At 38.9% G+C, this 27,280-nt stretch overlaps 1 protein-coding gene across 1 annotated transcript; it reads right to left on the bottom strand.

Annotated features, from left to right (window-relative positions):
• Positions 1-1,928: 1,928 nt before the first annotated feature.
• Positions 1,929-27,158, bottom strand: hsf4 (heat shock transcription factor 4). Its single transcript, XM_042412289.1, has 13 exons — positions 26,926-27,158; positions 24,623-24,731; positions 24,285-24,412; positions 22,145-22,269; positions 18,703-18,778; positions 14,601-14,668; positions 13,549-13,648; positions 11,681-11,799; positions 11,076-11,306; positions 10,779-10,896; positions 10,482-10,547; positions 5,455-5,552; positions 1,929-4,601 (listed from the first exon to the last, which is right to left on the bottom strand). The coding sequence occupies exons 1-12, from the start codon at positions 27,049-27,051 to the stop codon at positions 5,493-5,495; spliced, it is 1,326 nt and encodes a 441-aa protein (XP_042268223.1). The 5' UTR covers positions 27,052-27,158; the 3' UTR covers positions 1,929-4,601; positions 5,455-5,492.
• Positions 27,159-27,280: the final 122 nt, after the last annotated feature.

Raw genomic sequence — 27,280 nt, 5'->3', positions numbered from 1 at the left:
TCAGATGACAATAGAAGCCCTTCAACCCTTTGCTAAATATATCCTTGCAATGTCCTGATATCTTGCTGTCTTGGAAATGAGCCTTGTTAAAGGACAACAATTGCAGGTCTGTCTAAAAAGCGACGTGCAACTGTCCAGGATTGCAGTGCTAGTCTTTTGTGCCACAAGGAAGATAAAATATAATTTTCATTCCTAATAAAAAGCATGTTTTGTGAAGCCATTCTTTCAGATATTATATGCCAGTTACTACAGATGACCCCAACTCAGCGTCTGTTGTATGTCCTCAGACATCCTGTGAAGATAAAACTTTTATTTGTATAGTGCTACTCAAAATAGGGTTTTGTACGTTTGAGGATAAAGAAACAGCAATGTAAATAACATGTAAATTTAATGAACATAAAATAAAACATAACAGACAGACAGACTCATTCTGGTTGGGTATTATTTATGGTCCTTGATTGATGGACATTTACTGTACCTGGGATGAATAATCATTCATTCATTCATTCATTCATTCACAATCAAAAGTCCTCCAGGAAAAGTTTTTACCAACTGAGATCCAAACATACACCTCCTACTCTGGTGTTGCTCTAATCACCACACTATGGGGCTTTTTTCCTATCTTTATTCAAGAGCGTGGTCTCTCAATTTGAGAGCATGATTTATTGATTTCACATTCAGGTTTTGTAATTCTCTCCCTCAAACCCTGCCCTGGCACTGCAATAGCCCCTGCTTGCACTTAGATTTGCTCTGCTTCTGCTCAAACTGTATGCTTGCACTCAGATATATTCTTGCTTGCACATAGTTCCTGCTCCTTTCCTGCTTCAGGCCTTCTCCTTGCATTCAGGCTGCTTCTGTGCACTTGTGGTACGTCTATCTTAAAACAATAGTCAGGTGTCCATATGAACAGTGAAAGAGGTTTTCCTCACTGTAATCATTCCTGCTGTTCATACTGGCTGTTAAAAGATCCCCCTCAAATGTGCTTTCAATGTAAAAAAAAATAATTAAAAGTTGATGTGAAGCTTATATGAGGCTTCAGCAGTCTGAGTTAGATCATATCAAGTGGATATCTGCCACATTTACAGTCTTTTTAGCATCAAATTCCCTCTTTGTGTTTCCTCACACAGTGTTTCCCTGTTGAGCTGCAGCACTAAAAAGACTGTAATGTTGAAAGATATCTACTTGATTTGACTCATTTAATGGCGGAAGCTTCATATTAGCTTCAGATAAACTTTTAAATACATTTTTGCACAGAGGGAGGCTTGCAAATTTCACAGCAATAAGTCCTCCTAATGAAACAACGGGATACATCGCTTCTCCCTTTTAGTAATCAGCAGGACAACATCATTTAACTGTGCTTTCCGAAACTGTTACAAATCACTGTTAAAAAATAATAAAGTTTTATGATGTGATAACACTGTGGTTAAGGTCTGACAGTTAAGTTTAGGCACAAAAAACATTCAGTTAGGTTTAGGAAAAGATCATGGTTTGGGCTAAAATGATCATTTTGTTAAACAGGTGATGTGGGTTGAAATGACTATGTCCTTAAAGTTAGGCCTCCCACGTTGTCATGGTTACAATAATAATGAGGTGAAGGTTAGGCGACAACCATAGTTACAGTTTTTGTAAAAATCTCCTGATTTGCAGTTGGAAATGGGACATGTGAAATGAACAGCGGCTTCCTGAGGCAAAGTCCAAGCTCCAGGTTATAATTAATACAGCTGCTAGATGGCATCTGTCACTCAAATCTAACTGTATGTTGTTTTTGGGCGACTGACTTCACAACCTATTGTGTTGTTTTTCTTGAGAGGACAGTTTCTTTCATAGATAGAATATGCATATGCAAATGAATCAAAGTGTCTCTTTCAAAGTGTCTGCTTTCTTTCATTTTATTTATATTTTTTTAAATATTTCATTCACAGGTGGAATACATATTCAGTTTATTTGACTCTCTGTAACAATACACTTTAGTCTTTGCAAAAAGCCATTTAAAACAATTCACATTTTCAGCAGATTGTGGCCCACTTTCAAAAGCATCTGAACACTAAGACCGTTTCCGTGTTTTTACTGGCAGCGGGTGTGTTTGTTGTAACAGGAAAGGGTTGTTCTGTCTGTTGATTTGGTGATATATGTTAAATTTATTTATGATGTATTACTGTGCATTATGATGTATTATGATGTATATACAATGTATGTAGTGGGCAGTTGTCTTTTTATGTCCGTTCATAGTGCAGAGTTGCTTTTGAGATGCCAGGCTTTGTTACAGCAGAGATCTATTCACTCAATGAACAAAAATACTTCCTTATCAATCTGCAATCCTGACAAGCATAAATGTCATTTGAACACACATCCGTTCATTTCCAGTGCAAATGATTAAATGGAAAACAGAATAAATTAAGAACACAACAGCAACTGAATGTGTGTATCCATCACTCCTTGAAAAAAAAATCATTAACACTCATATTATTGTGAGGAACAAGAATAAATGCTATTTCTAAAATGTACTGTATACTCTCAAATATCATACAACTGTGATTTTTAGTGCAATTTCACGTGTCATACACCACAGCTCGCTTTCTCTCCCTTCTCCCCGAAACATGCACAGAGAAGAGGGTCAAAAATGTTAACCTCAGAGAGACAAGTGCAGGGGGCAGTTTGCATTAGCTTTTAAACATAATTAAATTATTATAATTACAAAATTTAGGTAAATCTACAGAATATTAACATACTCTATCTATTCTATGTCCTCTTCAAGCTACTAGCTCAATTTCAATCATGTCTGTACCAGATTCATTTTTGACTTTTTGACTTTTGCATGGAAATCACACGTCTTGAAAGTTGTGATAGTTGTAGTTATTATAAAGTTAGTAGCAGTAATAGTACTCAACAGATTCAATCTTTGAGAAAATTAGATTTTTAGCTCTTTTCAAAAAGCTAATGCAAATCGCTGCCCTGACTCATAGCCCTGCTACCAGGAACATGCAGGTCTGACAGCAGAGCTGCTGGTCGGATCTACAGTCATTTGGCTCAAATCACTTTGGTCCGACTCTGTGTAAAAGGCCAGCAGGGCCTTCAGACTCACAGGCTAACATTATTCCTCTGCAGTGCATTTCTCTATGGTGTGTTCCAGTCCACCACTCACAGTTGCTGTTTCCTACATTCCTATGGTCATCCATGTATTGCAATTATGTGAGTTCTCACAGTTCTGTACAGTATTGCACAATTCAACTCGTCTCCAGGAAGCTTCCCAGAAGTATATTTAGTACTAAGTTAACCTTTAAACTGTTGCCTGCAACCAGTGCTGAGGAGTAATATATTACATTGAATGGCATTATCAGTTACAGTTATTAAGCATTTTTAGTAATCCAGAGAATAAATCTGCATTTCTTTAAGCAGGTATTCATAGTTTTATAACAGATTAAATGCTCAAGTAACCACCTCACCATACATTTAATGAAACACAGTCAACCATAATGAAATTCTTTTCAAAGACTGGCTGGTTGAGTATTTTTTTTTTCTTTGTTTTTTTAGTTTTGTTTTTACAAAGTATGAAAGGCAGTACCCCACTCTGTTGACTGTTTACCAGGGTTTCCGTGCTCTATGCACACTCATTACGAGTTTGATTAAACCCTGCCATTGAGGCCAGTGTGTCTTTTTGACATGCAGGTGTAGAATGATGGTCATTTACAAACAGAAAATGAATGACCTTTGTCATAACTGTATATAACTAGTGATACAGATTGTGCAAAAATGCAGTGGTGTTCTTGGTTTTGTCAAATGAGAAGCCCATCTTTTTATATTTCCTTAAAACTTCACATTTAAATGGACAGAAGTAACTCTGAAGAGAAGTCTCTGGCTACATGTCAGGCCTGTGCAAAGATACATTAGATGGGTGTTGAAAGTGTGTAAAACCTCCTATTGTGTTATACTTTAAAAAAAAAAAAAAAAACCAAAGGTTTCTCAATGGATTTTAGAGTGGCTTGAATCCATAGTTTTGCTAGAAGAACCTTTCATATTACTGAATGCTAACTCATCTCTCATCTATCTTAACACATTTAAAATGATTTGAAATGCATGAAGTATATGAGGAGCCCTTAAATGTTCTACACCCTTACACAGACAGAAAAAAAAAAAAAAAAATCACAGACACACTTGTAATATATGCTACATTGCCCCTCCAAGATGGTTTTCCACAGCGACTATTTTGCCAAAGTTTGCTCCTAGATACAAGTACAGTATTTTTGTGATAAGGATAAAATAATAAAAATATTCACTTGTATACATCCGTAATAGATTCTTTATAGGAAGAAAAAGTCACTTCCACAAGCAGGAACTCCCTCTCACACAAAGACTAAAGTGCTGGAGCCAAGAATGCACTGTCTGCATCCAGCTGGCTTAATATTGGAGTCTTGATATAAGAACTTTGATCAGTTCATTAAAAAAAAAATATCACATGATCTATACAGGCTTTTTCATTGCTGCATTTTGTAGGTATGTGGATGTAAAGAAGGAAAAGTGAAGCCACGTGTATGAAACAGCCTGGCAGGGCCGTGGGATCAAACTCATGCAGAGTGGAATGAGGGACCGGCAGCTTCTGTGGCCTGAGGAGAGAAGTACAAAAGGATGGCAGAGTCAGTCTTTGGGTATGCAGAGACCCTCCATATTTACACATACACTATGGAAAGCAACAGTAAGCAGAATAACCTGTAAGATGAAAATATGGTAAGTAATGGTGATCTTTCTTTCATGGAGGGGGCTTTAAGTTCCAGTTTAAATGAAACTGTTAGTCTAGATTTTTTCAAGTTTGTCTAAATACAATACTTACATGTCATGTGTACATTAACAACATTATTAAATGCTGTAATCATCCATCCTTCAACACTAGCCATGTGGTGATCCCTTCCTAACATGACTACTCTGTAAAAATTGGTGGACAAAAGTTCAACCAAAGCTGATATGAAAAAAACAAAACCATCAATGAGTTGATCTTACAAACAAATACTGTCTGTTCAGCCAGTGCTTCACATATCTCAATTCCAAAAACACATCAATGAGCCACACTGGTGCACTGGCTGACGTGTTCCTTCATTACATGGGCATTGTAGTTTATTTTGACTCAACCTCACATACACTGTCTTGCTGCTGTAAATACTTGTTAGTGTATTAATCTGTGGAAATATCCCCCATCAAATAAATGATTTACACATGTTTGAGAAGTAAAAACTGCAGTGCTTGCGCGTTTTAGGTAATTATTATTCCTTTTTGTTAAAAAAAAGAAAAGAGTATGTATTAATGACCTTTTTTTAAAGATTTATTTCTTCAGCAGGAACAAACAGTCTTGTGGCTAACACCGACTAACACATTGTTGGCTTTGACTTGACACTGTCAGATTAGTATGTCCTCCATTTGTTGAATTAGTCACCACTTCACTAACAGAAGTCACAGGATTGTTACCTTGCACTTCAGAAAGGACAGTCCACAGCACAGATCCATCACTGTTCCTCGCAGCCAGAAGCTGGAAAAGCCTCCGCTTCCTGGTTCTGGAACATGTACTGTGAGCAAAACACACACACACAAACACACATACATTTAGTATCTTAACCCCAAACCTTTAATTTTATAATCAAAAAATGAATGCTTGTGCCTCGTAGCAGTGCTTCCCAACCTTTTTCCTTAAGGGACCCCTATTTTACCATCGAGAACACTGATGACTCTACCCCTCTGTAGGCAAGTAATTTCTTAATGACACCATCATTTGTGGGATAGAAAATCAGCCACAGGAAGGAGTGACTGGATCATTCAGTAAAAGCATCAATGTATTATATTTCCTCCCAAGTCAGGTTTTCTCATGACCAAAAAAGATTAAAGTTGTGCTGAGGCTCCTTTAGATGTCTTATAATCATGTAACATATGATAAATCAGTAGAACATGAGGCAAACAAGGCATAAACAGGCTGTAACTAGAAGTGGAAAAACCTGCAGCACACTCTAATTACTGGGAGTAGTATTGACTGCCAACTGCACAAACAAAACTAAACAGAAAGTGAGGAGAAATGAGCTCTCTTTTAGATGAGACTATACTCAACATCGAGTGTCTGCTTTTTATGCAGAAAATTAAAGAGCTAGTGTGTAAGATTTAGGGGGATCTATAGGCAGAAATTGAATATAATGTTCATATTCATAAGTATGTTTTTATTGATGTGTAATCACCTGAAACCAAGAATTACTGTGTTATCGTTAGCTTAGAACAAGCCTTTTATATCTACACAAGCAGCGGGTCTTCTATCTACAGTAGCCCAGAATGGACAAACCAAACACTGGCTCTAGAGAGGGCCTTTTGCATTTTTTCACAAGTTTCGTGGCCACTGTAGGTTCTCCTACATGCTTGGAAGGGGAGGGGTTATCAGTTGGTTGCAGTCTGCGACCTCACCGCTAGATGCCACTAAATCCTACACATTGGTCCTTTAAAGCTCTGGATGATGGATGATAATGTCATGCTGTCATGTTATGATCAATTTTTGTAGGAGCATTTACGGAAAATGAGGCATAAAAGTATTATAGGTAGATCAATGACCAGTTTCTGGAATTTAAAGATTTTCATTAAAAAGCAGGAAGTGGAATCGTCGCCAAGATCAAGAGTTGTATATTGCATGACCAGACTGCAGAAGATAAGGTTACACTATGATAATCTGCTGGACAATCAGTACCACCATCAGTTAAGTCAATAGAAAGTGTTTATAAGTTGTTACAAACTTTGTTGATGGTCAATAAAAAAATACATTTTACAACATATATAAAAAACAAAATTCCAGAGTCTATTAATGTAAAAATATTTCATCCCAGAAGTTTGACTGCTGGACACAAGATGTCTCCTCCTTCACTGTAAAGTCCATTCTCAGTGTTTGTACACTGGAGGTTTCAAGCTTCCACTTCACACTTTGTAAATTGAATATTGGACCAAGATTGGCTTCCAAACTAGTTGTAATGTCACAAATCCTGCTCATAGGCCCCCCCCCCTTAAAATCTGATCTTCAGTGAGCAGGAAGAAACTTTCCACTTTCAGCAGATGAACATGAAAACAAACTCTGCACATACATCATCCTGTACAGTGAAGCTCAAACTTCCAACTGTAGGAACAAGAAGAAAAACACATTTTTGAGTGGAGGAGGACTTTTGTACAAATCATAACAACGGGCATGTATTGTGACATCACAACTAATCTGGAGTCAATTGAGGTCCAGTGTGATGTGGAAACTTGAAACCACCAGTGCACATACACTGAGAATGGACTTAAAAAACATTGAAACCTTTTTTAAAATTACTTAACTGAGTGTAACTGGAAAATTGATGTTTATTGCCCTTCGTTATTGACTTACTGACATTTGTAATTACTTACCTATGTATAACTACTACTTAATGACTAATTAGGAAGTGAGAAACTCATGAGTGTTTCTTAATGACACAACTTTTAATGACTCACCAGAAGGAGATTTTTCACAATCTGGCAATCCAAATGCTTTTATTAATGGCATATAATTGATCTATTAAGTATTAACAAATGTTGCTTAGAACTTAATAAAGGGTGCCATATGAAAAAGTGGAACCAGAAAATCGTCTGGGAACTTACTTTGCACTGCTCATATCCTTAAGGCAAGGCAAGTTTATTTGTATAGCACATTTCAACAACAAGGCAATTCAAAGTGCTTGAAAAAGGAGTAGTTCAACATTTTAGGAAATATGCTTATTTGCATATTATTATTATGATTTATGCCACTTTAATGTCTGTTTGTTAAATATGAAGTAAGACCTGGGAGACAATTAGCTTTGCTTAGCATACGGACAGGAAGCAGGGGGTAAAAGCCAGCCTGGCTCCATCCAAAGTTTAACGAAATTTACCTACCAACACCTCTTCTCTGCCTCTCAGACTGCTCTGACCATTGGTAACACACTTCCCCATTGGGGCCTTAAACAGCATGTTCTCTTCATGCAGTCGGACAAATTAAGCAAGATAAACTGGTCTCAAGAAATATTCCATCTCTTTCAATGCAATTAAGCATTTGGCTCAAAGTATTGCATTGCATCTCCAATCAGCAAATATCTCTCATGATAAAGAAGCAACAAACACAGAGGGACTGAAACATGACTGCATGAGAATTCACTGTCTAAAGCCACTCTTGTGCGACAGGTGTTGCACCCCAATTCCACAACGTAGCACATTACAGGAAACGAAAACATTTTCGTGATCACAGCTGAAGATAAGAGTGTAGCTGTTGTGTTTCACAATACAGTTGCAACAGCATGATCAAAAATTTTAATATTACAAAACAGTAGCAATATTTAAGGAACTAACTGCTGCTGGACATTCAGAGTCACTGATGAGGACACCTTTGATATGGCACATAAGTATTCAATGATTTAAACCTGTTTGCAAATCAGTCATAATTTCATGGCACTTATTTCCCATCTAACCTCTCTCCTCTCCGCCTCAGCTGTTAGATGAAATTTTAAAATGCTAATGTAAAGCATTTTTGGAGAGGTGCTGTATGTTCTTGGGCTGTTGTGTCACTTCCTGTGGAAGTTGCTGGTAACATGAGAACTTTTCACAAGGTGAATCACATGAACAACTATCTCTCTACAGTGTGTTGAGACAGACTGAACAGCCTCACCAGCTTATCTATTCAATGCCAGGTGGCCAGAAAATTAGACTTCAGTTCCATTATTGATTACTTTGCTAGCAAGCACGTTTAGCAAAGGGCTCTCTGATAATGGTGGTAACAACATTCAGCAATGCTCCTGTTTGTATTACACCAGAGCTCGAAGCTAAGACTCAAATTGGACAATTTGATCTTCATCCTCAACTGCACAGCATTAAGCATTTATAGTAGCTCCTCGAAAAATTGTGAGCTGTGTGTAAAATCATTATTGTAGTTTCAAATACGTACAACCACAGATTCCTCATATATTACTTAGTAACATTAATGCCGCAGTTCTGTTTAATTTGCAGCTGTTGAAACTTGAATCCTGTCTCATAGTACTATTAGCTGCTGTTTAGTGTTTGGGTATCTGATAATCCTTGACATGTCATGGATCTGTCACTCAAACTGGACCGGCAGCAAAACACGCACAGCCTCATGTGTCTGTTTTAACACAGTGCTATTTTCAGTCTCAACAAACCCTTAAAGTGAAGGCCTACCAGCCACAGAGCCCAGTGAGGAGATACCCATGTTATTCATTTGACATGGGATCTGAGTGAATCACTTCTCAGGGAATTGTGGGGCAGCAACTGACACGTTTTTGGCATGACTGTGCAAGAGAAAAGGTAGGGTTGAAAGTTTAAACTAAGCTGATCAAGCAACTTCAACTTCATATTTTTTTCAGGAGTTGGTGGAGACCAAATCAGAGCTAAAAGGAGTGTGAATATTGGACTCACATTCATCAGGTGGCCAGAAACACAACTCCAGATGAATGCTTATGTCACTTCCTGTCTGCTGTATGTTTAAATAAGCAATTGTTTGCTGACAAGTTTTCCATATCAACTTTATAAGGTGATATCAATTGTTTCCGCAGGTTAAAAGAAAATAACTTTACACAAATATATTTAAAATAAAGACCTCCTCCCAACAGGTGGCATAACAACATACATCTACTTCCACCTTCACTAGTGAATGTAATCATACATTGTTTCAACAAATGCTGTTGTATTTCTGGAGAGGACAGTCATTATTCACAAAGACACATGATGTGGTTTGTCAGGAAAATTTAAATGTGGACTTTTTTTGGAGTTTCAACAAAAATGCCAAATGCTTTTGTTTCTCTGGAAAGAACTATCCCCGTCTAGTCTTTAAAATGAGCTTGAAATAACCAGAGGGTTAACAGTGCTTTGTATATCCAAACTCTGTGTGTTAACACAGAATATAAAGTGAATTTTAGATGCAGCGCGGTTATATACAAAGTCAATGTAAAGACGCAAGTAGACATGAAGTTGCCTGGAGCAGTGCGAATTGACGCGAAGATACGTCTGAGTTGAAAATGTTGAAAATGTTTCAACTTCTACAGAAAATGTATGGCTTTATGAATCTATTTATTAATCTGCTTTATGAATCATAAACATACAGAGGAAAATAATAGAAAGAACCAGAGTTTTCTGGTGAATTCTGAGTTCAGTCAGAGGCTGAATTGAACACAAACACACAGAAATACTCCTACAGACAAGGTCAGTGCTGGATAGCTTACAGCTAAAATCCAGTTGGTACATCAGTACATCACCTTGAGTCCTGCTTGATATTGTTTTTATAATCCTCAGTTATCAGTTAGCAACATAATAAGTAAGGGTGCGTTATCTAAACTTGGGAAGCTAATGTGCATGTAAGTAGTTAAGCAGAAAGTCTGCCATCACGTTGCATGATGGTTACTCTTGAGTGGAAAAGGCATCTTCCCTTAAGCACTGTTCAAGTTATCTATACAAAGTTGTATGTGACTTACTGATTTGAGGTTGGACTCCATTTCTGTGAAGTTCCACTCAGTCAGAGGCAGGCTTAAACTGAAGGGCTGAAAAGAGAATAAAATGTATTCAGAAGAGAGAGAGAAAATGTATTCATTCAGGTCAGTGTTTAGGAATAGCTCAATTCATTGGTCACTGTGTACTTTGTAAGCAGTGACGGATTAAACTACCAGATCATACATATCTGAATCTATGTGCAGTTCACCAAGTCATCTGTCAGTGTGTTTCTATATGTGCATGTGTAATGGTGCATCTATATACAGTATAGGCCTACTGACATCCATAACAGCACTGGTCCCAGCTTCCACAGTACTCTGCTGATGGCTCCTGAGCAGCAGCTGCTGCAACTCCTCCAGGCTCATATCCACGTTCTCCACTGCATCTGAAACTTCCACTCTGCACACACACACACACACACACACACCCACAGTAGTATGTAATATATGAAATGACACACAGGGTTGCTTGCTCACTACTTGCATCAGTGTGCTGTTTAGTGTGTATGCAAATACCTGCTTATACATTGCATTCTGTATGCATGTGTGTGCAACTGTGATCTGTATGTGAGCACCTACCTGTCCAGGGCAGGTCTCTTACTCCTCCTCTCTATCATTGAGGCCGTTGAGCCCCTCCCCTCCAGAACAGACTGGACCATTGCAACGGGGAGGACAGGAGGTTCTGAGGAGCACACCTCACAGGAGGAGGTCAATGCTACAGCCTCTCCTCCTCCTACACTGCCTCCTTTCCCTCCTCCTCTCACTCCTGGACTCACAGGCTCTTCTTTGATAAGCATCAGGCACTTCTCCCTGTTAGTAAAGTCAAATACTGCGAGTCAAAAACAGAACTACCAGTACAATAAGGCACGGTTCAATTTGCCACATCAAGCGCATCTCTATTAAGCCCGCGATCAGTTTGATGAATCAGCACCAACTGCCTCATCATACTCGTAGTACTCAATAATAAACATTGTTCTAGAAAAATGGTTGTTACATGCTGCAATGGATGTAGAGCTGATGTTGGACGTTTATGATGGGAAATGTCACATAGAAGAAAACCATACAAGAAATGATAAAGCAAAATCTCCATTATGGATGACATCAATCCATTTAGTAGTAGTGGTATTAATAGTAATAGTTGTTGTAGCAGTATTAATAATATTATGGGTATTAACGTCACTTACCTGGTGTCATCAGGCTGCATCTGGAGAGCCATGCTGGCCTGAGACATGTCAGTAACATCTGATATGATTGGTCCTCCTGTCAGCCCACTGGTGGAGCAAGAAGCAGTATCACTGGATGGCTTTGGAAGGAGAAGAGAGGACTGTGATGCATGTCTGCTCATGGCTGTAAAAACTCTCCTCTGCTCATATTTCTTTTCTTGATTTAAGTTGATAATGTAACATTGCAGATCTACACTGTCCTAAACATGTCAAATACATATTTGGTCAAAGTTGAGTAAAAATTAAAGAATCTGAATCTGATATTTGGACATTTGTTTCACCATATGAAACATTTATGTCATAGACATATATACAGCATAATATTTGCAGTAGCTACAAATGGAGCTAAAAATCAAGTCAAACCACAGTAACTGCTCTCTGGCTGTACACTTACTACATCTTGGTTTTGCAATGCAGCTCAGGCTGTAATATTTGGATTGTAAATCCCACCATCACACTTACTGCACTCTCACAGAGGAACGTACAACTACACAGAGGTTTTCCTCGCTGTAATCATTCCTACTGTTCATACTGGCTATTAAAAGATCCCCTTCAAATGTGCTTCAACATGAATGAAAGAATCCACAGTGTGTCCACACAGTCATTTTGTGCAAAAATGCATTTAAAAGTCTGAAGCTGAATCTGAAGCTTATATTCAGCAGTCTGAGTTAATCATATCAAGTGGATATCTGACACATTTACAGTCTTTTTAGCATCAAATTCCCTCTTTGTGTTTCCTCGGACAGTGTTTCCCTGTTGAGCTGCAGTGGAAGTATAGTAACAAAAAGAAGGACTTTGGCATTAAAAAGACTTTAATGATGAAAGATATCTACTGAAGCTTCATATTAGCTTCAGATAAACTTTTAAATACATTTTTTCACAGAGAGAGGCTTGTGAATTTTGTCCCCCATCACTCACATTGTAAGCGAAATACGAAAGGATACTCTAATGGTCAGTTTGAACTGGAGTAATGATCATAGCAAGAAAAACCTATTTCAATGTTTATTTGGGCACCTGACTGTTGTTTTAAGACAGACTTGAAAAAGTGTGAACCTGTCCATTAAAGGCATGAAATTAAGGCATTAAAACCTAGTTACTGCTTTGTAGGGCAGTATGTTCCCCTTGTGTGACTAGTGTTACAAACTAGGATATAAAAATAGTCATTTCACTTCAAGGCTTTGTTTCTCATACACACCACATCCATAGCCCTCCAAATCTGTCACTACGCACTGCTTCCCTCTAGTGTTGATATAACACAACAACTAACCTGATGGCAGCAGGGTGCTAAAGGAGATTTATGTCCAGATAATATATTAACTATGATGTAGTGGATATGCCATGTTTCAAGTACACTTTAAATTTTGATTCGAATAAATGTCTTGAGCTGCTGAAGAAAGCGATTACTTCTGTATCAGGCATGCTGTGTGCACTAAATCAAGTGGCTTTAAAGATAAATTTGAAATCCCAACATGGCGAAGCACTTAGAAATGCCAGCCAGTAACTACAAAGTTGATGTTTACGGCATGTGGCTGCCAACATCATTTGTGCTGAATGTGGAAGGTCAGCAGCACAGTAGTGTACTAATTTTAGTTCCCAGCAAAATGACAAAGTGTCATTAAAAGAGGCTGCAGAACACTGATAATTCTGCAAGAGCTTCATTTTTGGAAAAGAGACACATTTACATGTTACTACTCTAGAAAACACCACAACTAAAATAATTTTCCCTATCCTTAGGGGCTTCAGGGGTTATGAAGCAGCTACAGTATATTTTGTCACTGTGGTAAACACATTAGGTGTAAAAAATGTATATAATTTGCATATTTTCTCACCGACTGGATGTAGAAGGGCTCATGCATGGGCTCCATCGGGTTATTATGACTGAACTTCGAGGCAGGAGGGCTGGGAGAACCATCATCAAGCATCAAGGGCCTAGGAGGTCATTCGTTTTCATTCAGTTACACATCTGGAGTTATAGCGGCTATGCAAAGTCAATGACAGCAGAACCTGATGAAACTAGTTCTGACTTTTAGCATTTTTCCTGTTTTTGAAGGTGCTGAATTGTTGTATGAATGAATGGTTGTATGATAGATAAAATGAATACTGGGCATGTTTAGCCTTGATTAGACAATTCAAAGTAAGGATGTGACAAGAAATGAGAGGAAAGAAAGGGGTTCCAGTAATCTGGGATGTTATGATGTCAGCCTAAATACTGTAAAACTGAGAAAAAAACCCAGTATCTAACTATCGATAGTTATCATGTCTGTGATATTCAAAATAACTGATGTGTAAGTTTAATAATGTGGTCACTTAGAGTAAAAGATGGTGCATAATTGCACCTTTGCCAGGTAACACAACACTGACCCTGAAATACATGTTTCTTTAGTACTTTTGTGTTCCAGCGTGCCTTTCCTTTCTCATGTCGGCCTTGTTCACACTCAGCAGCAAAGCTGAACCAGCATTTTACACACACAGGCTGTAGCAGGGTCATGCACTCTGCTCTGCCTTCACTGTGTGCGAATGTGTGTGTGTGTGTGTGTGTGTGTGTGTGTGTGTGTGTGTGTGTGTGTGTATGTGTGTGTGTATGTGTGTGTGTGTGTGTGTGTGTGTGTGTTTGTGTGTGTGTCTGACTGACTGATTCAGCACTTGTCTCCATTCACTGCGCTTGTTGAGTTAGATTGTTCAGTTTGTCAGCTGAGCCAGCCCTTCCCTCTGCCCCACTGTGGCCCTATTTGTCTCACTTTTGTTGATTGCTCCCCTGTGTGTGTATGTGTGTGTGTGTGTGTGTGTGTGTGTGTGTGTGTGTGTGTGTGTGTGTGTGTGTGTGCGTGCGTGCGTGTGCGTGATTGTGTGGGTTTGTGTGTGTGTGCATGCATGTACTCACAGCTTTCTCTTTAGGCCCACAGTGCTGGGTGTGTTGGACTGCATCTGGCTGAACAGAAACTGAATCAGCTGGCAAAGAGAGAAAAAGCACAGCATGAATCAGCATCCTCCTCACACACACACACACACACACAGAAAACACACACATACTGTCCCATTATTTCTTTCTTGGAACATAAAAGCAAAGAAAGGAAAGTGAATTGCATGACCCATAACCCCCCACCTCCCACTGTATCATCTTATCAAACACAACTGTTAGTAAATGTTCCCTCGACTTTATCAAGAATTGTTGCTAGAAATAAATGTTTGATATGTCTTTGGGAAGGACTTCACTGCGTGGCATTTATATGCTGTAAATGTTTGAACCAATGAGAACACTGGGTTACATGATGTAACACACTGCACACATTAGCTTAGCACATGAGGAAAATATTGAGCATTTGTGTGTGATAGAGTAAGAATGTCACAATGAACTTAGCAACCAAAATCCCAGGATGAAAAAACAATGAATCCAAGGAAGGCTATCTGATGGTGAAATGATACTAAATTTCACACAGTGGCAGATATCTGGCTGGCTGCATCAGTTGTAGTAGTAGTACTGTAGTAGTGGTATTCGTTCAGAGTTAGTTAGTTGTAACTGAAGCAGTGTGTCAAGGTAATAGAAGATCACTCCTCATCTCTGCTTGAGGCTGAACTGTGACTGTACAGTTGTATTGTGGGTTGAGATGTGCCGGTTTACTGTTTTTACTATGTACAGTGGTGAAACATTTCCATTACCATCATTATTGCAATTATCAACATGAGCACAGCATAGCTGTCCTGTCTTTATTAGCAGTTTAATTTTGATAAACCACAAGAAAAAAAAACTTGTAACAATCAAGCAGAGACACAAAAGTCACAGCAAGACTAGAGAAGCAGGCTTCTTGTTTGTCCAGCTTTAGCTACACTGGATATGACTTACTATGCTAAAATTAGCTAGTCAACTTATTCATGTACTTAATTGCTCTGCAGACCCCCCATGAGTTGTGTCCTTAAAGGGGACCTATCATGCTTTTTGTGATTTTCTGTTATTTATATACTCTTATGATATTGGATATCTATATTAAACATGGTCCAAAGGTCCAAAACCTGAGGTGAACATATGTAGAAATGCTGTTTGTGATGGTTTTTTATACCTTACCTTTTCTACCTACATCAGCTCATCATGCATGCCCATTAACAGCCATCTGTTCTATAGGCTCGGTTGCTAAGGTTGTAGCTAAGGTTTTTCCATGTGTTGTTTGCGTTGTCCGCTCTCATATTTCAGATTGGATTTCGGCTCAAGCATGTACGGATGTATTTGAGAAGTTGATGTTTCGAGTAAAGAATGAGAAAAAAAGTAATGAAATCCTACTGCTATAGTTTGTTTCATGGTTTGTTGACGTAGCTGTTTGATGTCTGCCAAGGGGCAGCTTCTGAGAGCTGGCCAATCAGAACAGAGTGCGCTCATCGGAAAGAGCCTTAAAGAGACAGGCACTAAAACGGCCTGTTTTAGACGGAGGCTGAACCATAGGCTGTATAAAGAAGGACATAGCAAGATGTGACGTCACCCATTGGTTTGTATTGGAGCCAGTTTGAAGCTCAGATTTGCAGATTATGGTCAGCACCATTGTTTCTGTTTGGAGCCAGGACCCTCCAAATAAGGAGTGTGGAGTGTTGCCTTTCCTGCTCTGGAAACACATCCCCAGCGCCGCCGCTACATACACACGCATCACGGACTGTGCGTAGGGCACCAAGTGCCGGATGGGCACCAAACAGCACCTTAATAATTCATGAGTAAAATGCTGTTAAAACACAAACAATGCCTCTCTCCTACCGTCGTAAGATAGACAACAAACTACAACTCAATTTTCACCCAAATGAGACCAATGTTATTAGTCCAAATGAGCTGGACTGATAACATTGGTCTCTGTGTGCAGCCAGCTATGAGACGAGTGTGCAGGGGCTGTCTAAAAAGTGCAACACAAAAAAGAGATACTACAAAAATATTCGGTAACTTCACTCTTATACAGTGTACTGTACCTAAAATCACTTCACACATTAGCGGTCTCCTGTTGGTTATACTACAACACTTAGTTTGGAAAAATGTGCTTTGTTTTTTAGCCTGTTCTATAGTTATGTAGTATAATATATAGGCTACTGACTTTGCAAAGTGAGTACATTTTTATGACTTCTCTTCTGTTATGTGTGACTAATTGTACAGTTCAGTTTTTCTTATTTGTATTTATTTGTATTTTTTTATTTATCTGAACAATAATGGTAGCTTCCACATATTTGTGTGTTGTTGTTTTGGGTTTTTTTTTTGCCTGTTTTGTAGTTAGTTATATAGTGTCCAATCACCTGCCAGTCTCCATGGACGACTTCTCAGATGGTTCTGTGTAACAAACTATCTGGCATGTCAGGTTAGGTATCGTTATCAAGTAACATTAAACTTACTGAAATATTGCCACAATAGTCAGACTCAGTGTAAGTCCCAGAGACGGGGAGAGCTGCATGTGAGCCAACTGTCAGTCACAGCTGTCAATCATCGCCTACAGAGCAGCCATCAAAGCTACTATAAGTATTCAATCTTATTAACAATAAGCAATAACAATGACCAGCAACACACTTATTAGAGGGCCTGAATTTTGTGATCAATACCATAATGACTCATTGAAAAAAAATGATTGACTCAGTATTTCTAGAGAGAAGTTGATGCTTTTTGAATGGGAGTCAATTTGAGGGATTTTTTGGAGCCAGCATCTAGCAGCCATCGGTGGCATTGCACTCAAGAAACTTCTGCACTGGTTTCAGCCTCAAGTCATGGTAATTGCTTGGGCTAAGATAAATAAGGAGTTTTTTGAACTGTAAATCATACAAAGATATTCCAGGAGAGCCCCAGATTAAAAATATAAGCCTGGAAATTTGCATAATATGTCCCCTTTAATAATCTTAATTGACATGTAGCCAGTTTATGAGAGCTGAGTCGTAACGTTCAGTGAGAGAGAGAAAGCTGCATTTTACATTACTGATAACATTTCACACATCACATTCTTCCTCACAGACCAGATTCAGCTCTGGCTGTGGTGTTTGTTAGTAGTGATGTGGAGAAGGTGTGCAAACGGGCAGGTGGTGCTAGTGGCTTGTAAGAGCCCAATCTGTGCTGCGGTCCATCGCTATTATGTTCTAACATTCTGCCTTTTAACCATTAATACCCAACAGGAAACACTTAAAGTCCCCCTCCACTCAAAAATATGTTTTTCTTTTTGTTCCTACAGTTGGATGTTGTCCAGAATGATGTATGTGCAGAGTTTGACACTAGAAAGCTGATTTCACATTCATCTGCTGAAAGTGGAAAGTTTCTCTGTGCTCATTGAAAATTCAATTTTTAGGGGCGGGTGCACAAGCATGATTTATCACACCTAGTTCTTAAGCCAGTCCTCGTCCAATATTCAGCGTACACAAGTGTGATGTGGAAACTTGAAGTGCACATAAACTGAGAATGGACTTGACTGAGAAGAAGTAGGAGACATCTTGTTTCCAACAGTTATACTCCTGAGATGAAATATATTTGCATATGTATAGATTCTGGAATGTGTAATTGTAAACTTTTTTTTTCGTGGAAAAAATGTATCAGACACAAATTCAAATTCAAAGTAGAGAATTTTATATAAATCTTTAAAAATGTCTAGAGGGGATCTGTAAAGTTCTTGCACACTAAAATACAATTTATGAATCATAAAACATCATGAATGAAAGTGAATCACAGTGATCAACCGTGATTCTCACAGTGTTTTAGGGGTGCAATGCTAAATCAGTGGACTCTTTTAAAGATAGGTATACTGCAGGACCAGATATAAAGATATATGCACCCAGTGCACACTGAAGAAGACCTGCACAAATCTACACCCTAAACTACATGACTGACTGTAAGAGTTCCTCCAGATGATCTCACATGTGAGGCTCTAACTACAGTGTAAAAAGATCAGCAAGATCAGGATTCACTTACTGTTTAGAGCATACAAACACACACACACACAAACACACACACACACACACACACACACACACACACACAGACTGACCTTATTCATGACTTTCTGTTGCTGTGTGTGGTTCTGTCTCAGTGAGACCACCTCTCTCCACAGCACTTCATTTTGCCTGCAAGGAGAGACAGATCATGTAGACAGATGTTTAGTACAGCAGAAAATTTGATTTGTTATAAAAGTTAATTTCATTTTGGTGAAAAATCTGAAAGCCTGTTAATCTGAACATAGCTTGTTTTACATCCTTTTATCATTCATGCTAAATGAATTCAATTAAATTTGTTTTGGGGTTTTTTTTGCTGCTCATACTGACCCAAAATGAAGGAAATTGTGGGTTTAAATAAGATTTGAGTTCTTCCATGTGGATTTTCAGCATTTTCCCTCATTAGTGTGAAATATCCTTGAACTGAGATGCAGAAATGGGACTCAAGTAAGTCAGCTGATCAGTACTAAAACAAGGGTCAATAGGTTTCCTTTTTTCTTTAAAGCCTACTGCGAACAAACCCGTAAAAACACACAAAAATAGTTTAATATCCCCCAAGTGTTTTCTTATTCACAGCTCTGTCTTTGATTTTTTTAATACAGACACCAAAGAGTGCGCCCATTAACCCTAACCTTTACCCTGCACCAGGGAGAATATTTTACAAAAGGCTTTACAGTAGGAAGATCAAACAGATCAGCATGTAATCTGAATTGTTATGTTTTGACTCCGATAGGACATACAGTATAGCTTTATGTTCATTGCATACACACACACACACACACACACACTCACACTCACACTCACACACATATTAGGGCGTCTTAATCCAGGTTTAACGCCCTAACCTGACACTGAAGAGTGTGCCCAATCATCCCTTTCCACTGCTCTTTGATGTATAAACCTCATCCACAAGACGACAGTATTGCTATGGATGGATTCATCACAAGAGAGTGTGCAATTTTTGGTTGTAACAGTCACTTCGCAGCAGCAGCACTTTATTGTATCTGTCAGAAAGAGGGCAGAACTGTTCGAGGAGACTGTGCGCTTATATATTGTCTCTATTGTGTTCAGGAAACCCACTGTCAACTGTAGTTCTCTTGCTATCTCAAGACAGTCCACCCTAAGATGGTGCATATGCGATCTTTTTGATTTCCTTTTATTTCATTACAAGCTAGACAGAAGTGCCTAACAGTTATTTGCTTGTCTCACTGTGTGATGGCACCATAGCTACAAGTTATTCAGCTTCCAATTGCACCACCTGGCTAATTCCCCAGTAGACTTCTCAAGAGTATTGTCACAGGCATACTGTGCCTGGAGAGCAGTCCCAGACCGGGACGGGCTGGTTAGTGTTGTTAAGATTATTTGACAGACTTCCTAGGATGTGCATGCACAGTCCAAGCCTCTCAATGTAACGCAAAGTGACTGGACTTTCAGGAGGAAGTGAGGAGAAAACAGCTCATGCCATGAACTGGAAAATCAGCCCTGATCCCTCTTTCTTTCTGCACAGCTCTAAATAGCAGCAGCTAAATACATTCTTTCTTCTTTAGAAATGGAGAATGTTTGCTATGTGTGCCCACGTGCACTGACATGGTATATGGTAAATGGGTAAAACTTATATAAAAAGTATATAAACTGCTAATTAATGTTTTATAACACACTACAGTGTAGTTGTAAGCAGATATAAATGCTTATTAATGTAGTACTCAACTATAATTCCTGTGGGCAACCATAACTGGATGCTGGTATATAAACAGATACCGAATGACAGTTATAATAATATAATATTTGTTGTAATGGCTGCCTAATGCTTTACATTTTTTATACTACTTATGAATGTCCATATATCTGCTACATTATAGTGTGTTGTAAACAATTTATTACATTTTTTATACTACTTATGAATGTTAAATAGCAGGACTTAAGGTATAGTGTACCAATAAAGGTAGACAGCGTAACTGCATATTTAATATCCTGTCTTAGCAATAGCACAACCAATGCTGGATATGTCTGAGTAGTCAGGTCAAACATAACACTTACAAAATAGGCATTTGTGTACTGGTTGTGCTGTTCTCTTGCATTGTTGGGCTCTGGTGAGACCTGTCCAGCATGCTTATTGGAGGAGTAGATGGACTCTGACTGATCATATTTTGACAGTGTGCTCACCACCTTCTGTTTATTCTGGAGAGGCAGGTAAAGAAAGTTGGTCATTTTTTAAAACTCTTCTCTTGTAAGACGATTTACAGTCAATCAGGCTTGTTTACTGTCATGTTGGCTGCCTCTCCTCCTTCTGCATTGCAGGTTGGACAGGTGGAGAGTGGCAGCTTGCTCTAAGCTGAGCCTTTATGACAAGGGTGAAGTTAAGCTCATAGGCACCAGTTAGAGAGTGATGAGCTCTGTTATAAGGAAAAGCCTGTGTTCCTAAACCTCATGTATGTATATTTATGTAACCATAATTTCTGCCCTTCCAACTCTGTCCTGTGTGAGACTAAAGCAATTAAGAAATGCAAAAAACCCTCCTTTGACTTTGAGCATATCAATGTGAATTTAGATTTGGACCTTTCGCCATTTTTAAACAAGATCTCATATTACTAAAGACAAAAGTCCAAAAAGACCATGCCCATATGCATGGTCGTACAGGTGCACGTGCGCACATATAATCATCCTTTCTAAGAATGTCGTTAGTCGCTACTGGTGTGCGCGTGCGTGCGTTCGTGTGCGTGCATGTGTGCGTGCGTGCATGCGTGTGTGTGAGCGTGCGTGTGCATGTGTGTGTGTTAGTCAGGTGAGCAGGTGAACATTCTCTCCTCTCATTAGCAAACAATACGGAGCACAAAGCAGCTCCAGCACACAATGGAAACACAGCAGCTATTTTCAGCAACAATAGCCTCTAGAGAAAAACTCACTGGGTGATTTGTTCCAACTTAGCAAGAGGAATAACACACACACACAATTTACTTTCTTTGATTTTTTTTTTAGGCCATTCAATTTCTATTGCTGTTCAACCCAACAAAGTTGTAGTCACAGAGGACAAATTTAGCTTTGTTTGTGAAATATCTATTGAAAAATACTTAAACACAGGGAATGCAATGATTTTTAAAAGAAAGAGAGAATGTCCTGATTTATTGCTGTCAATTTTACCCTGTCACTTCCAAGTTAAGTACAGTGCACACCGTAGACTACTGTTCAGTTATTTGCCCGGACACTCAGAAACCAACCAGTAATTCTAAAAAACTACCTGGCCTCAGGTATTCTGTGTGTCAAGAAATGAGGGGCAATTTAATTAAACACACCTCTTTTGACAAATATTCAAACTGTGAGCACAATATGGAAGAGAAAAAGGTACTAGTGCTAAAGTTTGGTGTACATTACAACCATTACCCTGCTAGTGTCGGTCACACATAAACAGCAGGTGATGGGAATGGGTTTTGGTGGAGGCCTAAGTGCTCGTGGGGCCATGACACACACACACACACACGCACACACAACCTCTCTACTCACTGTTTCATGTCCTGCATCTGGCACTCCATGTTGTCCTGTTGTGTTCTGAGAAGCTGAACTTCATACAGCAGTTTACTGAGGTCCTCCTGACGAACTTTGGTCTCTTCACTCTTCACTATGGATACCTGCACACACAAAGTACAGCTCAATTTAAAGTCCGTCTAAAGGGAAATCAGAGATTTCTTTTTAAACACATTATACATGTTAGAAAATAATTGCTGAAAACATGAAAAGACTGTGAACTATGTAGTACTGAATTGTGGAGTTAGAGTGTTAAACTGTTTTTCATCATTTCTGTGTTCAGGATTTTTTGGGCAGGCCTGAAATAGTGGCTCGATGACATAGAGGGGTTACTAGCACCTCCCCCACTATATAAACACTAAAGCCGCAAGTACTCATAGTTACTATTATTACTGTTTTACAAACTTTCATCTGAGACAACTGGGATTCACTTCGGATAATCTGCTGTTACTGGTGAATTGGGCCATTTTCGGTCAACATTAGCATAGACGCAGGCTGACACCGGCCACCACCAGTGGCTTTGGCTTCAGCACTGGCTGTGCAACTAGGAGGTCCCCGGCCAGAGGGAGAGCTTTTGCCAGGCAGCGCTTCACTAAAAAGTACAGTGTGAGAGGCAATTGCTCCAAGAGTGACAGCCACAATGAAGCTGCCAAGGACTTTCCAGCAGACAAGTGAGTGACGTTAAGTGCACCGTACTCCATTGAAAAAAATGACAATTTAAGATAACAATGATTGGTGATGGATCGCTTGTTAACTAGTCATTTAAGTTACATTTTTACTGAAACAAGTCTACATTTACCTAAAATAGGTGTTGAATTAAACAGTGGCTCCTAACATTACTTTATTTTTAAAATATGATCCATTTGCCTGACACCTACAAACAAAGCCTATTTTAAATTGTATATTTTTATATGGGAGTTTGGTATTTGCGGCTGTTCAGTTGGGCCATGCCTTCAGTGGACACGCCCCCAGCATTTCAGAGCAGAGAGTACTTTTTGTTTTTCCACAATTTTGAAACCTAATGTTATATACTTGGTCATTCAAATTTGGCTGTGTGGTCAAATACACATTTTTCTGTGGTGTGAGAAAGACATATTTATTATTGATTTACACAGACTTTACTGTCGGTCTGTCCACTTTGGTCTCAGTAACTACTGGGTTGCATAACATTCCTGGTCCCCAGAGGATGAGTCCTAATGACTTTGGTGATCCCCTGACTTTTCCTCTAGCACCACTAGCAGGTGGCATTTGTAGTTTTGGGTGAAAGTTTTCAACAGCAATTTTAGTACCATAATATCTGGTACAGATGATCATGTCCCTCTCAAGGTAACTTTGGTGACACCTCCACTTTTTATCTTGCACCATGATCAGGTCAAAATTTTTAGGACAAATACCTGCAAAACTAATGACATTCCTATTAGTACTGGGTGTAATTTGTGTTTTTTGCTAATTAGCACATGTTAGCATGCTGACAAGCAGTAGCGTTGTGCCCATTCAACTTGAGAGGACACATGCCCCCCTCAAATATTTAAGATAAGTATTTTTAAGTAGCCTTAATAATATAGTATGTAAACAGAAGTCGCTTTTCTGCATGTTTTTATTTGTATTTAACTCTGCCGCTACACAAACTCCCCTTTCTCTGTTTAAGCCACTTGCTTCCTTCCAGCTAGAAAGCTGGAAGTCATGTTGAGTCTTTGCATATTGCAGCTGTGTTAATTGCAGTGTGAGGTATGAATAACTCATAAGCACAGCTGTATGCAGTACATATTATAAAGCCCTTTGAGGCAAATTTGTGATTTTGGCATCTAATTGAATGAACAATTGTGCTACTGAGCCCTAGCTTGGGCATGTTAAGCTTTAATGGCTTTGATGGGAGTCTCATTATCCTAGGAGGGTAGATGAGTAAATTATTAAGTGTAAATAAATACATGTTGAAAAAAATCTGATGTGGTAGAAATGTGGTGAAGGTATCTTTTACATGCTTCATTTACATGTGCACTAAATTCAAATTACAGACTTCTTCAACGCTACACATATAAAGCCTGTCTGTATTATTCTAAGACACATTCTGGTCGTTGTCTTTTAGACATTGTGTGTGCATGTGTGTGTGTGTCCATACCTTTCTCTTGATATGCTCCAGCATGTGTTCATGTCCCTGGAGGAAGTACAGATGTTGGAACTCTGTATCGTCTCGCTCAGGCTTCACCAGACCACTCTGCTCAATGTTCACCACCTTACGGAAACCATCTAGATACACACATAACAGCAAACACACAACGTAGAATAGAAATACATACTGTAATGAAGAGGAGAGGAGAGGAGAGGAGAGGAGAGGAGAGGAGAGGAGAGGAGAGGAGAGGAGAGGAGAGGCGAGGCGAGGCGAGGAGAGGCGAGGAGAGAAGAGAAGAGAAGAGAAGAGAAGAGAAGAGAAGAGAAGAGAAGAGAAAGTTGACTTACACATGTTGAGTTGTCGAACGAAGCTCGCCATATTATTGTGTTTAAAGTACTTTGGCAGAACTTCCTTTGCAAAGCGTCCCTGGTCAAACACATGGAAACTAGTCCCAGTCTGAAATACAGAACATAGTCAGGAATAGAGTTAGTTAAAAGCATTTCTGGCAATATCTCACACATAAAAATGTGGATCCTGGTCTGACACACAGGCAAACTCCTGCTCACTGTGAATGAAAACACAAATTTTCATTTACCAAAAAATTTAATTATCACATGCACAGGGATATGAATAGCCAGGTTCATTTTCCAAGGCTCACAGGCCAAAAATGGGATAAGAGTCATAACTGGGATACCAATGTCCATGTCAACATAAAGAGATATGTTGGACTTTCGAACCCAAAGCAGAATAGTTTGGCTTTAGCACACTTTATCACAGATTCTGCATGAACTTTTTAGAGTCGCTTTGTTGTAATCTTTGCTTGTTAGATTCCTTTGCAGCCATTTCATTTGTGAGTTAAGGTCACATATAACCCTCACTCTTGTTTTACCCAGTACAATATGGAGGCTATCTTTATCTCTTCAAAACTGCTGCCCAAAACATTTAATTTGCAACAGTCTGTCAGTGATAATGTTCTACATTACTGTCGTAAACATGACTCACCACCTGTTGACTGCCAAGGAAGCGGATGTTGGATGGAAGCAGATGAAGTCATGTGAAATAATGCAATCTGAATACTAAAAGTTGTTTTGTGAGGAGGTGGAATATTTTTCCTACAGTGCAGTATCTACTCATCAGCAGCTAAATTCAGCTCAGTCAGCCAATCAAACAGATTCTCTCACTGTGAGGGATGAGTCACGCTCTCTCTCCCAATGTTACACTCTACTAAACAACTGCAATAGCATTGTTTTGCTCTAAAAAGCAGTTTGGATTGTAAATACTTAAAATATCATTTACATCTAAAGGGAGTTAGCAAAGCCCAAAGCACAACAGGTGGTAAAATTTGTTAAGTTAAGACAACTGTAATAAGATGTTGCTGTTACCTTGTATGTAGTGATGCATACTTGCCTACTAATAGTCTGACAATGCAACAGCTGATGCTGCACACTCTAACTATAGATGTCATGGGACTGGACAGCATCTGTCTGTGTGTTTGTCTCCCTATGAAGAAGAACAGCTGTCCTCTTACAGCTCATCGCTGAAGCCTCCTCTTTGTGTCACAACTCATACCCAAGAACAAAAAAAGTAAACACGTACTGTAGAAAACAATGTATATAATCTCAATGTAAAACCTTGATTGAGTACTTTTAATTGCACTCAGAATTTTAAATTTAGATGATCATCCTGGGTCAAAGGTCAAAAGTTAAGTAATAGCCGAATGTAAAGGTGAGGTCATCAGAGTGCCAAAGAAAGCACGATACTCTGGCAGAGGATACACACCAGTTAAATGTTAATATAGTTAGTATAGCCTAGCCATTCATAAAATCTTTGAACCCATCATAAGTGGCACTGTTTTACTATTAATCTGTGGTACACAGAGTACATCAGATAAGCATGATACCGGTGTTTTGATATAACCAGTTCAAAGTACCTTTCAATAGATGATGGATAGAAAGTTTAAGAATTAACAAGGCAACCTGAGGTCTTCGTGTAGGGCTCTTGTGAAGTTCGCCTATCCATATAAAGACCACAATGTACCAGGAGATTACCATCAGGGTAGCAAGACTGTGATACAGACTGCCTGCTAATAGCATAGGCTAGCTAGCTCCTTATATTTAAACATATCTTTATAAACTGTCTTTTGAACAATCAATCCTTTTTTTGATATATTTATTGCTGTATCACTTTATATTTATTGTTCATGTTGCCCTCTTTATTCATTTATTAGCAAAATTATTATATGTTTGTTGTTTGTAAGTTGCTAAGCAGTACATTTTGATTAGCCCTGTGTCTACTTTTCATGCTTGATGTTTTTTAAAATATATGACACTTTCTAACAACCGCCACTGATTAAAATTACTGTTAAACATTTGTAAGTGGTATGATAGTATCAACATACGTCATTTTCTTACTGTTTGAAAAGTAACCAAATGGGCTGGTCCTAAACAGAAAAGAACAGGAAGGTGATGCTACAGTAGCACTCGGTGTGTTCACTGAGGAAGACAATAAATACTGTAACTCTGAGTTGTTTTTTAAAACTGACATAACTTTTGACAAATGGGAAACAATCTGCCAGGATTATAATACCATAGATAATTACATTTCTGACAGAGTTACAACTGTACTGCGGATATTTTGTGGACTGACTCACAGCACTCCAGCAGATGAGGTGGTTGGTATCTGGATCCTCCACCAGCGTCCATAGCTTGGTGAGAAAGGCTGGGACATTGCTGGCGTAGCTGCCATCTACACCCATGGCACCTGGAGACTCCTGCATACTGACACCTGTCCACTGCCAACGCTGGTCACAACAGGAATCCAAATGTGTGTATGTGTGTGTGTGTGTGGAAAGTGTGTGTGTGTGTATGTGCGTATGTATGTGCAGACCCCCAGACTAGTCCATGTTTGAGAGACTCCACTTCTGATGATCCGTTACTGATAATCCCAAGTTTGTCTCAGTCTCGTTGATTCCATTTCAGTCGGTCAAACTGTCTCTGTGCGTCCTT

This window comes from Thunnus maccoyii, chromosome 5 (assembly GCF_910596095.1).
Source record: "Thunnus maccoyii chromosome 5, fThuMac1.1, whole genome shotgun sequence".
NCBI classification, from domain to species: Eukaryota; Metazoa; Chordata; class Actinopteri; order Scombriformes; family Scombridae; genus Thunnus; species Thunnus maccoyii.
This window is presented reverse-complemented; position numbering and strand designations above follow the sequence as displayed.

Coding starts and splice junctions, on each gene's coding strand:
- hsf4 (XM_042412289.1), bottom strand. CDS start 27,051: ATGCAGGAGTCTCCAGGTGCCATGGGTGTAGATGGCAGCTACGCCAGC. Junction 10,548..10,778: donor GGACCAGTGCTGTTATGGAT/GTCAGTAGGCCT, acceptor TTCTCTTTTCAG/CCCTTCAGTTTAAGCCTGCC. Junction 5,553..10,481: donor TGGAGTCCAACCTCAAATCA/GTAAGTCACATA, acceptor TTTTGCTCACAG/TACATGTTCCAGAACCAGGA.